Source organism: Aegilops tauschii, chromosome 2, assembly GCF_002575655.3.
Source record: "Aegilops tauschii subsp. strangulata cultivar AL8/78 chromosome 2, Aet v6.0, whole genome shotgun sequence".
Lineage (NCBI taxonomy): Eukaryota > Viridiplantae > Streptophyta > Magnoliopsida > Poales > Poaceae > Aegilops > Aegilops tauschii.
This window is the reverse complement of record NC_053036.3, coordinates 650,049,585-650,063,270: the sequence shown is the minus strand read 5'-3', so window position 1 is coordinate 650,063,270 and position 13,686 is coordinate 650,049,585. Positions and strand designations below refer to the sequence as shown.

At 47.1% G+C, this 13,686-nt stretch overlaps 1 protein-coding gene and 1 pseudogene across 1 annotated transcript; both read left to right on the top strand.

Annotated features, from left to right (window-relative positions):
* The first annotated feature begins 642 nt into the window (after positions 1-642).
* Positions 643-2,340, top strand: LOC109745262 (uncharacterized). The gene is made up of 2 exons (XM_020304395.4): positions 643-771; positions 869-2,340. Exon 2 carries the CDS (start codon positions 886-888, stop codon positions 2,116-2,118), a length of 1,233 nt encoding a protein of 410 aa, XP_020159984.1. The 5' UTR covers positions 643-771; positions 869-885; the 3' UTR covers positions 2,119-2,340.
* A 4,451-nt stretch (positions 2,341-6,791) lies between these two features.
* On the top strand, positions 6,792-8,461 carry LOC109745257 (UDP-glycosyltransferase 88F5-like; annotated as a pseudogene).
* The last annotated feature ends 5,225 nt before the right edge of the window (positions 8,462-13,686 follow it).

Sequence of the window (13,686 nt, the reverse complement as noted above, 5' to 3'; positions counted from 1 at the left end):
GAAATCGATATGTCAAAATAGTCAAAAATAGATTTAGTGAAATTAATGGATTGAATCGTTGAAATCTAATTGTATTTGTAATGTATTCGAGACTAATCTTGTTTTAAAGGACTTGTTATCAGGAGTTCAAATATATAAAAAGTTTCAAAAAAGAAATTTTGGTATTAAAGATATGAACCTTCTGAATTTTCAAAACGAAATTAAAAGTGATGGATTGTTATTGGGAGAGAGAGGGGAGAGATATTGTGTCCTGTGTGTACTATGTGCATGGGTCTTTTATCTGTGCATGGGGGACAGGATGAAGAAATACGAACCTACAAATCCAAAGAAGGAATCAAAGTCAAAGAAGAGTGATTGACCCACCACAGCGAGAATTACACTGTGTTCATAGTGGCACTTTTCATAGTGGCATTCCTCTTTAGTTGGCTTTGCCCGCTCAATTCATATTTCATAGTACCACGTGAACTTTCCTCGCTGACTCCTCTTAGTCTTAACTTTCGGCGTTCACAACTTTCCTCACTGCTTCCTCTTAACTTTCGGCGTTCACAACTTTCCTCGCTGCTTCGTCTTATCTTTAAGCGTTCACCATTTTCCTGGCTGCTTCCTAGCTAGCAGTTCCTCTCTTATATATTTAGGCTGCTCCTTCACTGGTTCACTCGTTCTTGCATTTACAGTCAGCTAGCCAGCTCATCCATCTACTCTTTCTCTTCACTTTGCTTCGCCAGCTTGATTCTGCATGCTACCCTTAAGGGCGAAATCGATAAGGAGAAGGTCATCTTTCTCTCCCACTCTACGCATATATTCTTCTATCTATCATGGGTTCATGAATCAGCGAATCTCATTCATATTTCCCGGTTCTATTTTTCAGCAAGGAAAATAAACAAGATGGGGGAAATGGTAGCATCAGCAGTTGTGCAGGAGGCTGTGAGTGGAGCCGTCTCCTTCCTGTGCAGCAGCCGCAGCGAAAAGGCATCCCAGGAGGAACTCATGGAGAGGCTGGAGATGGCGCACATAAAGCTCCATGTTGGGCTCGAGAGGACCAAGATGATGCCCATTACCATCGTGCCGTTGCTTCGCCTAAGGAAGAAACTGAAGGATGTCTTCAGGGAGTGCGATGATCTGCTCTGCAAGGCGAGGGATCATCAGCAAGTGGTACCCTCTTTACGCAGAAAGATTATGCATACTGTGCTGCCCTCTTTCATTGTCCCAAATCAAGATATGCTGTGCAGCTCTGTGGTTGGAAGATTTGAGCGGTTTGTCAAGGAAGCCGACAAGTTTGTCAGGGACGTGGAGTCCGGATCTTCACTTTCTCACTACAGGTTTCTCAGTTCTCCCATCAGACATCTTCTTGAAGGCAAGGGTCTCGACTATCACATGGTGCAAGGAAGCAAGGCTTTCTACCTTCGGATATGGACGGATTCTGTGGAAGAGTATGGCAGAGTCGCATCGCTAGGTTTTGGTTACAACGATCGCAAGGCGCCACTTAAAAATTGTGAACTATTCATGAGTCTAAGACTATACGAAAGCACAAACATAGTTGGAATTACCGCAAAATGTTTGCAGTCACTTGGACCTCAATTCAAGTCTTTGGTTGAAGATGCAACTGGGGAACTCACCCAATTACCCACACAAGACGTTTCATATTTCGATTCAGTATGGCTGGAACCCATGGTTAAATTAACTACATATTTGAGTCCAGACCCATTTTGTTGCATAGCTAATGGGCTCAACAAGCCTTGTGCTAGAAATATTACCTCATCGGAGTTAACAACCAGATTTCCGCAAGAAGTTATGTTCCTCAGATTTGCCTGCAGTTTTTCAGCTTCTGAGTACTGCTCGTGGAGCTCAACTGATGAAGCGCGTATAAACGCCATAAAGGCCTGGTCACCTCTACAGATGAAAGTTTACTTTGCACCTCATCTCTCGGATGAATTCCAGGACGGGGGTAGCTTACACCAAAAGGAGGAGGAAATACAAACAAAGGCAATTGATTTTTTCATACGTCAACCTGGTCTGACGGAATACAGTATGCATTGGGCCTCGGCACATGGTCCTGCAGTCTTTCGTGTTTTGAAGCCAATCGCCAAGACTAGGAGGGCCTCAAAGAGAAGGCGGTAGAAGCTTAGACTTGGGAGCAGAGAAAATGTTTCTTTTTTGCTTAATTAGCCTCTATGAGACGGTTTGCTTAGGTGCCAGTATTTATCATGGTCTTTTTATGCACCTACTGTTTATCCCTGCCATGTAGCTTGTAAACATGGTTTGCTGATATGTCTAGTTCTGTAAGCCTTCTGGCACAGGGTTATTTTTATTTTTTTGAAGGAGGTACTCCTATTTTCTTTGTTAATACAGTTGTGCATGGCTTGCGATTATTTTACTCCACACACTCTGGCAGCTCTGCTCTGCTCTTCACGCTATGATAGAATATACAACCTCTTGTACTGGAGCATTCAGCAAGATATGACAGAATTATGCTAAGCTAACGAGCCCCAGGCTACCGGACCACGGCTGGGAGCACCTCGTGGAGATCCTGGGCGACGACGATGAGGAAGTAGTCTGCGCCAAGGTTAAAAATTTCAACGAAATTTCAGTGAAATTTCCGAAATTTCACATATTTCAGTGGGGTGCGAAATATATTTTACCCTGAAATTTCGATGCAGATTCAAACTAATTTCAAAACAAATTTAAATTTTGTTAAAATTCAGTAAAATTAAGTGAAACTTGAAATCTCAAAATCCGAAATAATTTCCGAAATATGCGAAATTTCCGAAATTTCGCATTTTTCAGTGAGCTCCGAAATAATTTGGTTTCCGAAATCAAAAACCTTAGTCTGCGCCATGCCATCCAAGGAGCAATGGGATTAAATTTGCAAGTTCTGTTTGGACTATTAATAGTGAATGAGTTTACCTTGAGCAGAGCAGCAAGGGCAGACTTGAATTCGGTCTTGACGTCATGAAGATCATCCGATGCGGATTCATCCACCGATGCAATGGCCTCATGCACCCACTCTTGGATGCGTGGGTGGAGGTTGGGTTTCACCGTGTTTACCCATTCTGCGTTATTTGCTTTGAATTCAGACCAGAAGATATGCATGTGTCACTCGGCATTATTACGCCGATCGAATCAACATGTCTGACAGAATTATGAAGCTAGTCGGCATGGTTGTGTGCATTATCGTTCGGACACAAAATTGTACTCGTAACTCACAGAGGAATAAAACATAAACAGGTTAAGTAGGTTGTGACTGAAACCAACAAACCTTTGGAGGACTCGCATGACGTGCGAGATCTTGGACAGAACCGGCACAACCAATGATGATGCAGAAAAGCGGTCATTCATGAAATTCCCGATGCTTGGAACGTTGCCGGACATGAAATCGGCGAGGTTACCATTGTCTACTACTGCATCACATGTCAGTCAGTCCAGCTTCAGAAAACTTATCGGCGAGGTTACCATTGTCTACTACTGCATCACATGTTGAGTTGGAGTTCATGCTAGCTACTTACTGCCAAATATCTTGGCCACTGAAGCATTGGGGATCTCGTAGGTGTGGTCATGGTCATCCACAGAGCCCAAAATCTTGAAACAGTCCGCAGGAGTGATGACACGGCTTGGTCGTCGGAGCTGGCCATCGACATGCCCTGGCTGCAGCAGCTCGTCGGTCATACGAGTAAATGTAGGGAATCTCTAGCCTGCAACCATATAACTGAATGAACAGATGTACTCCCTCTGTAAACAAATATAAGAGCGTTTTGATCACTAAAGTAGTTATCTAAACGCTCTTATATTTCTTTACGGAGGAAGTATATCTTAACACAGATAGTAGCGTCGTGACACTGCTTAGCTAGACTGAAATTACCGACGATGTTAGAACATCTGCGCCATCGGGAGTTCGGGACGACATTTTCAGGGCAGACCAATCCACGGGAAGGCCAGAGCCCGAAGCTGCAGGCACCCTCACACTCCACCAGTGTCAGTGCCTACAAACAGTCAGAAAGTGTTAGCATTTTGCTCCCCATGAGCTAGCTATATTGACCAAGTAGGAACCGGGCAGGAAAAACAGAGGGAGTGAAGGCGGTAGTATCCAAGCATTTAAACAATCTTGTATCTATTTACTTTGTATCTATTGCATCGTGCCCTGCAAGCAGCGAGATCGACACCGGGATGCCGCCGTGGTGCCCAGCGGGATGCTGACCTGACAGGCCAGCGATGGACAGGAAGTCCTCCAGCAGCGCCGCATCCATGCGCACCTTCTAAGCAATGTTTTAAATAGCGGGCTATGAAAAATAGCGGCGGGCCTCCAAATCAGCTATAAGGGGCTAAAGCGGGCTATTTATGAAGGCGATCATTTAGCGGCAGCCTGCTGAAAAGGCTATAGCTATAGCGGGCTATAGCCGGCTATTTAAAACTATGCTTCTGCGGGGCGCCGGGGACCGTCGGCATCGCCAGGACCCCATCCTCCTACAGAATGTAAATTCCTTTGAGCAGGGCAAGAAAACAAATCCACTCCTACTCCTGACAGACTGCGTGTTAAGAAAATTTGTGCAGCAATGGGATTAAAATTGCTAATTCTGTCTGATCAAGTAATACCAATGGATTTACCTTGAGCAGAGAAGCAGCTAGTGCAGATTTGAATTCATGGCACATCCTTGGACGCAATGGAACTCGTCTATCATGCATCATCACCGTCAACAATACATTGACACGCGGTGTGTTGATACCTTGGAGACGTAGCAACCCGGTGTCCGGCCCCAATCCTCCTCGGCCGTATGTAGCGAGACAAGAGAATCTCAACCCACCGGACGACGCTGATCTAAAAGATGGCAACGAGGCCGGTGAGGCCATGCCTGTCCGCCATGAATACTTGGTCACAACTCACAACTCGCGCTCATGTCAGAATCTTGTCGTGCAACACTCCAATACAAATACAGCGGAGGAGGAATTTGCTGCGTCCTTACAGCCCATGTGTCGTAGATACGTGCAACGCACAGTTTTTTTTTTTTTTTGTGTGTGTGTGTGTTGGAAAGGTGAAATGCACAGTTATTATGCCTTTCATAGTCGCTGGGACAGGACATGCTGGAATTTGACTTGGCCACCGTCAGCCATGATCAAGGGGTTTAAGATGAAAAGAAAAAAAAAGATCAAATCATAGGTGCAACTCCACCTGTAGACCCTCTTGTAAATGAAGTATACGACGGGGTATCCTTTCCAAAGGTTACCCCAAAACTGATGGTGACAAATGATGCAGCACATGTGCACCACTTGCTCGGCACCATAGAATTTTGGTCGGTTTATTTCACGGGGCAGGATGAAATGGGACGGTTGACTGTACGTGTTTTATTTGTTCGGTCCGATTTTAAAAATGAAATATCAAAACCGTACGTCCAATTTACAAACCATTGTCATCATCGTATTCCTTGCGCCGGTATCTTCAAAACTAGATCCATTATTACAATGTTTTGACAAAAAAAAAATTCAGACGCAATTTGTACTCCCACCAAGAATTAACTTGTATACTCTCTGAAACAACATAGGTGTACTCTCTCTCTTTTTTTTTTGAAATAACATAGGTGTACCCTACACAGCAACATACTTGTACTCCCCAAAGTTGTGTGCTCCCGCATAGCCACCGGAACCACATCTACACACTATTCACCACAGAGTACATGTATAGCATGTGTGTATTCACCACCATAGGCCGTGCCGCCGGCGAGTTCTTCTGATTCGTTGTGTTGTCTTCCCCCTCCCTCAGCAGGTATAGTCGCGCTGAAATCCTAGAGAAATTAGGTGCGCCTTTTCATTGCCTAAGAGATGAAATGCGGTGAAACGACTGAACTGCGTCTCTCGAGATTCGAACATGCGTCCTCTCTCTCAGCTTTGTGTGTTGTGTGCGGTGTGCATCTCTCTACCCAGACCCCCTTGTCGGTGCCTTGCGTTATCCCCAGGTTGTAACATGGCGAGGCGGCCCTCTCATCGCTACCTACCGAGTCCCATCTAGGTGCTCGCATGTCTTTTTCTTTAAGAAACACAATACACACGCAAACACTCACAAATACGTACATACACTCATCCATATGAATGTACGCATGCACACTTTACCCTTATGAGCACCTTCGAGAGACTGAGACGACTGGTCTTAAGATTGATGAAATCATCACATGAAGCTCGCTGTGGATGAAAATGTCACCTCCCAACGAAAGAATATTCCGCCTTTAGGAGACACTAATGAGTCAAACCTGGGGTTTGGTCCCTGGCGAGCTGGTGTACCACTGCCCTCCTAACACCATCAAACCACAGGTTCATCCGTGACCGTTATTGTTATGGTGCGCTGGTTATGTGGAGCCTTAACATGATAAATTCTCGACTATCTACTACAACATGTTTTGCCCGGCTCCGGAGGCGATCTTGGCAGCGCATCTTCGGCTCGTTGCAGTGTTTGTAATCATCGCTAGATGGTCTATGGACCTCGATATAATTTGTGCTATTTCTAATAATCCTTTTACTACCACGACAGATGATGTATAGATTGGAAGTTTTCCCAAAAAAGAAAAGGAAAGAAAAATTATAGCAAAAGAAAGCTACTCTGGAACAGAAAGCTGCTTCGTGCAGTGCAGGGCATCCGATCCCATGTCCCGGCAACACAACGTGCTTCAGGGCCACACAACGTGCTTGTGCCTGCCTACTCAAATGCCCAGCTCACTTGAGGGCCACACAACGTGCCTGTGTCTACTTTTTCCTTTCGACGAGGTGGGTACCGGCCACATTTCCTGCGTGCATAAAGAGACCACTCGTTCAGTTGACGAGGCAAGACAAGAGAGAGCCTTTCCTTCTTCTACTCGCCCGTGCATGCATGCTTCCCACTTAGTTACCAGAATGACGGCGGTCCAAAACAGTACTAGCCTGGACGGCAACAATCCAAAGAAGCTGGTTGTCATCTACACCCCGCCGGGGATGACAGGCCACTTGTTCCCCACCGTGGAGTTTGGCAAGCTGCTAGTGGCGCAGGGCCTGGAGGTCACCGTCGTCCTCAGCGCCGTCGGGGACGCCGACGGCCTCACAAACATCAGGGCCGCCAACCCGTCGCTGTCCTTCCACTGCCTCCCATCGCCCATGCTTCCGCCCACCGACGCCGATAGTTTCGAGGCCAAGGTTTTTGGGGCTCGCGCGCGCCTCCCTCCCGGACCTTCGCGACTTCCTGCGCTCCGCCTCTCCGGCTCCTCTGGTCATCGACTTCTTCTGCGCCAGCGCCCTCGACGTCGGCGCAGAACTCGGCATCCCGACCTACTTCTTCCTCACCACTTGCATCGCCATCGTCGCCTTTGGTCTCTACCAGCCAGTCATGGATGAGCAGACCACTCTGAGCTTCCGGGACCTCGGCGGCGACCTTGTGCACGCCCCAGGGTTGCCACCCATACCAGCAGATCACCTCCCGGCCTTCACTCTCGATCGCAACAGCTTGAGCACTAGCTTATTCAGGGACGTGCCCCATCAGCTGTGCAACTCACAGGGCATAATCGTCAACAGCTGCCGCTCCTTGGAGCCGCGTGCCGCCGACGCCATCGTCTCCGGCCTCTGCACCCCCGGACGGCCAACACCGCGCTTGTACTGCATAGGACCACTGGTAAAGCCTGAGGAGGTTGGGGTTGGGACGACAGAGCGCCACGAGTGCCTCGCATGGCTCGATGGCCAGCCCAAGGCCAGTGTGGTGTTTCTCTGTTTTGGCAGCTCCGGCCGGTTCAGCGCGGAGCAGGTCAAGCAGACGGCGGCGGGGCTGGAGACGAGCGGGCAACGCTTCTTGTGGGTTGTCCGGCGCCCTGCTGAAGGCGACGACCACCTAGACGTGCTTTTTCCCAATGGCTTCTTGCACCGGACCAAGGAGAGGGGACTGGTTGTCATGTCGTGGGCACCGCAGCGGCAAGTGCTGGCGCACGGCGCCATCGGCGGCTTTGTGACACATTGTGGATGGAACTCGGTGCTGGAGGCGGTCATGGCGGGCGTGCCGATGCTGGCGTGGCCTCTGTACGCGGAGCAACGCATGAACAAGGTGTTGTTGGTGGACGGGATGCAGCTGGCCGTGGCCATGGATGGGTATGACAGACAGATGGTGGAAGCTCAAGAGGTGGCCGCCAAGGTGAGCTGGCTGATTGAGTCCGGCGGTGGGCGGGAGCTCCGGCAGCGAACGCACGCGGCCATGCGGGTTGCCAAGGAGGCGCTGGGCAACGCTGGCGAGTCGACGGCAGCGTTGGTGCAGCTTGCGAGGCAGTGGAAAAACGCCGACCAGGACGGAACTTGTTAGCAGGAATGTCGAACTTGTGGCACCTGCGCCTCCTTCGTCTCCATGGTGCAGCTTGCTTTGCTTTTTGTCCGTTTGGTTAATCACTTGATTTCGTTTGCTACTTATACAAAATAATAATTAGTGATGGTGCTTCTCTTGGCTGGACGCCACGGAAGATCCTAGGTCTTTCATTGCAGTTTCTGTAGTGCAAAGTTGATGGGCCAGCTCTACTTCTGGTTACTTCCATTCCAGTGTGTATGAGTTGGACGCGTTTGTATTCACAAGCACAGATGAATGCACACAAACATGAAAGGAACCAAGAAAAATACTGAAAGAAAACACGTGCATGTTGCCTTAATTAGAAGCAGCAGCAACATCAATAGCGAGCCCTCCTCCTCCTCCTCCTCCACCACCACCACCACCATCAAAACCGCAACAACGGTGAAGCTGATGTACCTGAAGTTCAACGGGTGGCTGTGGGCTCTGGACGGCGGCCTCTTCCGCGTCCTCGTCGGCAACCTTGACTTCGGCAGGCCCTGGCTTTTCGACGGCGCCAAGAAGAACCTCCCCAAGGACAGCCTCCAGGAGGACCTCGCCTCCGTCGACCTTCTCTGTAAAATTAGCAACCTTTATCGGTTGAACCACGATGTCGAGAATTCGGATAAATCCCATACGCAATTTTCTTTGTCCGGTGATATGTTACTTACCCGAGATTCGATCATCCGTATCTTCATACCTAGTTCAATCTCGTAACCGACATGTCTCTTTACACTAGTAGAAAAAAGGTCATCTGTCCCGGTTGGTAAGGGCCTTTTGTCCCGGTTGTTGGACCGGGACTAAAGGGTCGTTACTAATGCCCTAGCCCTTTAGTCCCGGTTCTTACACGAACCGGGACAGATGGGCCTCCACGTGGCCGATGCGGCCAGCCCAGGCAGCACCAACCGGGACCAAAAGGCATCCACGCGTCAGCATTTCAGGAGCTGGGGTTTTTGTTTTTTTTTTGAAAGGGGGAGGGTTTAGGGGGTAATTTAGGGTGTGTAAGCTAGCTAACACAGAGAACTGTCCTCTCTTATTTTCGTGCTTGATTTACCAACGCTACTGGTATGCCTAAACATGGCTTAGATTAAAGTGAAGGCAACATGTGGTGCATGTCGAAAGTAATATTAATCCTAACTTGATCAAGTTTGGATTAGTACTACTTTCGGCATGCACCACATGCTTGTTGACTTCACTTCATTCCAATCCATGTTCATTTCACCCACTGATATATAATAACTTTTCATGCCCGCATCATGCATCATCATAATAACAAGTCCTACTAATCATCATCATACAACTTCTACTCGTTATTAATAACAAGTCATACGATCATCATCCTCATAGTCATCGAACCAACCCTACTTAATTGTTCTTAGCACATGATCATCAGTATTAGGTAGGACCTAAATACCCTCTTTAAGGTAAAATAGCATAAAACAATATAGACCCCGACTCTCCATTATGGAGAATGGAGATCATCCTGTCTCCAATTTTTGCGCTTCGCTTCCTTTTGCTTTCAAGAACCTCCTTGCGACTGTCCATACATTTTTCCCATTCTTTGATTTTTATGTCTCCACTTCTTTTAGAAATCCGGTATGGACAGTTGAGATTCGTAGGATGACCTGGTTGTATGTTCAAAACATCAAGGCTACCATTCTGATACATCAAATGAGGCACACAATCCTCTGGGATTATCTGTTCAAAAACATAGCAATAACTTCATAGTTAGCAATGATGTACTAGTTTTAGAAGTATGCAAAAGATGCACGGATGTCGTAATAGTAAGAAATCTTACCAGGGTATCTCCATAGTAGTTACCGTAGTTCAACACGTGCACTAGTGGCACGTATTGACCATAATGTGGAGGAGTTTTACAATAGATATTGTAATTTTCAAGATCAGTACAAAATCCGACCAGATGAGTTTTCTCCTTATAAGTTAACTCATAGCCATCGGGGTAGTAGGTTCTGTCTACCATGTTCCGCACATTGTTTGAACAATCAAAATAAGCTGTGAATGAAAATAAGCTATCAACTATTTTGAAATGAACAATATAAATTAGCTAATAACTATGTTGAGAAACTCACATAGCGGTAGAATTGGAGGCGTATCAACAAGGACCCAAATGTCCATATTGTCTTGCTCGATGTCAGGATCACCAAGATCCATGGTGACAAGCATGCCCTCATCAAAATCATACATCTTGCAAAATGCTTCCCAATTTTTGCAACCAAAATGGGTTACGCTCTCAGAATTATACAGATTTACTTCAAAATCTATATCATGATGGGTCCTTAGGTGAATTTTCTTTGTTTCCATACTTTCATGGTCTTCAAAACCCTTCCTCTCCAAGACGTAGCGTCTTGCATGGCATGGGATAAGCTAGTCGAATTGTAAAAGATGAAAAGCACACGTTGAAATAGTTGAAGGCGTGCTTAATTACGAAAAAATAACACTTGTCGTCGTTGCGTACCATTTCAACATCGAAGGTCTCCTCCAGCTTAATATTGAAGCGCCGTCGTCCAGGTGAGGCCTGTCGCACAGACCTCGGTCGTCGTGGCACCAGTCGCACTCCCCCGGGAGACTTTCGTCGTCCGAGTACGACATTTCCTATGTTCATAATTCAAATATTAAACGTCTACAATTAAATATATGTACTAAAAAACCTAAGTTAGATCATTATTATTCATCACGGGTTGACTATCGGTTTGGCGAGTCTTTTCTTGAAAACTCTCAGCTCACGTGGTGTATACATTCGACCGTTGGTGATGGTCGCTCCTCCTTTCATCCCCGAGTGCATTACACCAAAATGTCTAGCACACGGGAATGAAGGAGAAGCGACCCCCACGACAACAGTCGGGATTCTTCGTCCTCTCATATATATATGGTGGAACTCTCCCTCACTTATTCCTCTCAGACATTTGCGACCGTCGGTGATGGTAGCTCCTTCCTTTCGTTCCCGACTGCATTACACCAAATTGTCTAGCACACGGGAACGAAGGAGAAGCTATCCCCACGACAACAGTCGGGATTCTTCGTCCTCTCATATATGATGGAGACTCAATAGACTTAAAGTCAACCCGAAATATCGTTTAATTATCTTTCTAAAACCGGTTCGTGGCTGGTCTCACCTCGAGGTCGGAGGGGGTCGGTGACGGGGACGACGGCGGGGATGATGGAGGGGGGCTCCTAGATTTCTGCGGAAACAAAAACCCTATAAGCTATCAACTAATCATATGCATACGCCTTGCATAGTGCTCTCCAATTTTAGCATTCAAAGTAGGAGTGGTTTTCCAATTTGAGCATTCAATAAGCAAAATCAAATCGCAAAATAAAGTAGTATTCAAATTAGGATGCATTCAATTATAAGAAAAACTACATCATCTCCATGCTCCGTACATCGTCGAATATTATCACTAATGCACCTCGAATACTATCATACATATAGCATCGCTAGTACAGCTAGAACCGTAGCGCCCGACGAGTATCGGCGCGGGCGGTGGATACCCAAAGAGAAGGAACCATCACAGGATCATAGCTCCAGTGAGATCCCTGAAGAACCTGCCAGGTATTGTCGAACCTGCACTCCAATGCAACCATGTAGCGACGGACGTGCTCGTCCTCCTCGCTGACACGGTGACGTACCACCTCCGCGGTGTCCGGAAGCCTCGGCACCATCACTGGCCCACGCGACCGCCACCAAACAAGGATCAGGTCAATGACGGGCTGGCTCCTCACCAACTTACGCCCCCCGGAAGGTAGCACCTCCCAAAACCAGTCCGGCGGAGCCCAGTCTCGGACATGGCCCCTCTGATCAAGCCGGCCTCCTCCGCCGAGTCGACGACGAGGATGCGGGATTGGCATCGTCGACGTCGATGCGTGAATAATTGCTTTAACTAAAAAAAATAAACTAGATCTATTAATTTTCTTGCTAAAAATAAACTACTTCTATAGTAAAATAAACTAGTTTTATTAAATCAACTAGTTCAACTACTAAGCACTTACTATAAATAGAATAAAGTAGTACTTACTAAAAATAAACTAGTTTAACTAGTTCTATTATTTTTCTAACTAATTCTATTAAACACTTTCTCTTCTTATTCTATGAACAAAATTACAACAGAAAAAAATCATAAAATTCTATGAACAAGATAAAAATTCTATGAACAAAATTACAACAGAAAAAATTATAAAAATTCTATGAAAAAAATTGACATATTCTTTGCATATATATGAACACACAAACATTTGCATATTCAACAATAATATCACAAAAAATCTATGAACAGAAAAAAATTCTAACTTTTGCATATTCATTTATGAACAAATTACAACAACTCAATTAACTACGCATCTAAACTACACATCTAAATTAGGAAAATTCATATGAGCTCACTCGGGGGCGGCGATCGACGAGGAGGCAGGGCACGGGGTTCGACGGTGAGGGGCGCGGCCACGGGCGACGAGGAGGCAGGGGGCGGCGACGGCGACTGTGAGGGGTGCGGTGACGGGCGATGAGGAGGCAGGGGGCGGAGGTGAGGGGCGGGGCGACGGGCGACGAGGAGGCAGGGGGGCGCGGGGCGGCGACGGCGTCTGGGCGGCGCGGGACGGCGTCTGGCCGGCGCGGGACGGCGTCGGAGGCAAGGCGACGACGGCGACGGCGAGGCGCAGAGGGGCAGCCTGGCGGCGTCGTTGGGGCGGGGAAGACGAACTGAATGAAAAATTTCATAAGTGCTAGTTGTATAGACGAAGCATTGGTCCCGGTTCGTGACAGCAACCGGGACGAATGCGAGCTTTAGTCCCGGTTGGTGCCACCAACCGTGACCAAAGGCCTCTTTTCAGTAGCCCAAAGGGCGGGAAGCGGCGGCCTTTGATCCCGGTTGGTGTCACCAACCGGGTCTAAAGGGGGGCATTGGTACCGGTTAGTGCCACGAACCGGTACCAATGCACACCTTTAGTCTTGGTTGGTGCCACCAACCGGGACCAAAGGCCTTGTGCTGCTGCACCCGTGTCGAAAGTTTAGTCCCACCTCACTAGTTGAGAGGGGCGCGCAGTGGTTTATAAGCCCCACTGCCGCACCCCTCTCGAGCTCCTCTCCATTGCAGGCTTACGGGCCTAATTGTCACTGCTATGCCTGATGGGCTTACTGGGCCTTCTACGGGCCTGAATCCTGGCGCATCGATGGGTTTCTAGTCGTATTCACGACGTGGTGGCCCAGTAGGTGGCATATTTTTTATTTTTTGCCTGTTTTTTGTTTTCTTTTTTACTTTGTTTATTTTGTTTTGTTTCTACTGACAACAAAAAACTTATTTATTTTATTTTATTTTGTTTCTAATTACTTATTTATTTTACTTTATGATAATTCTTTTTGCTAT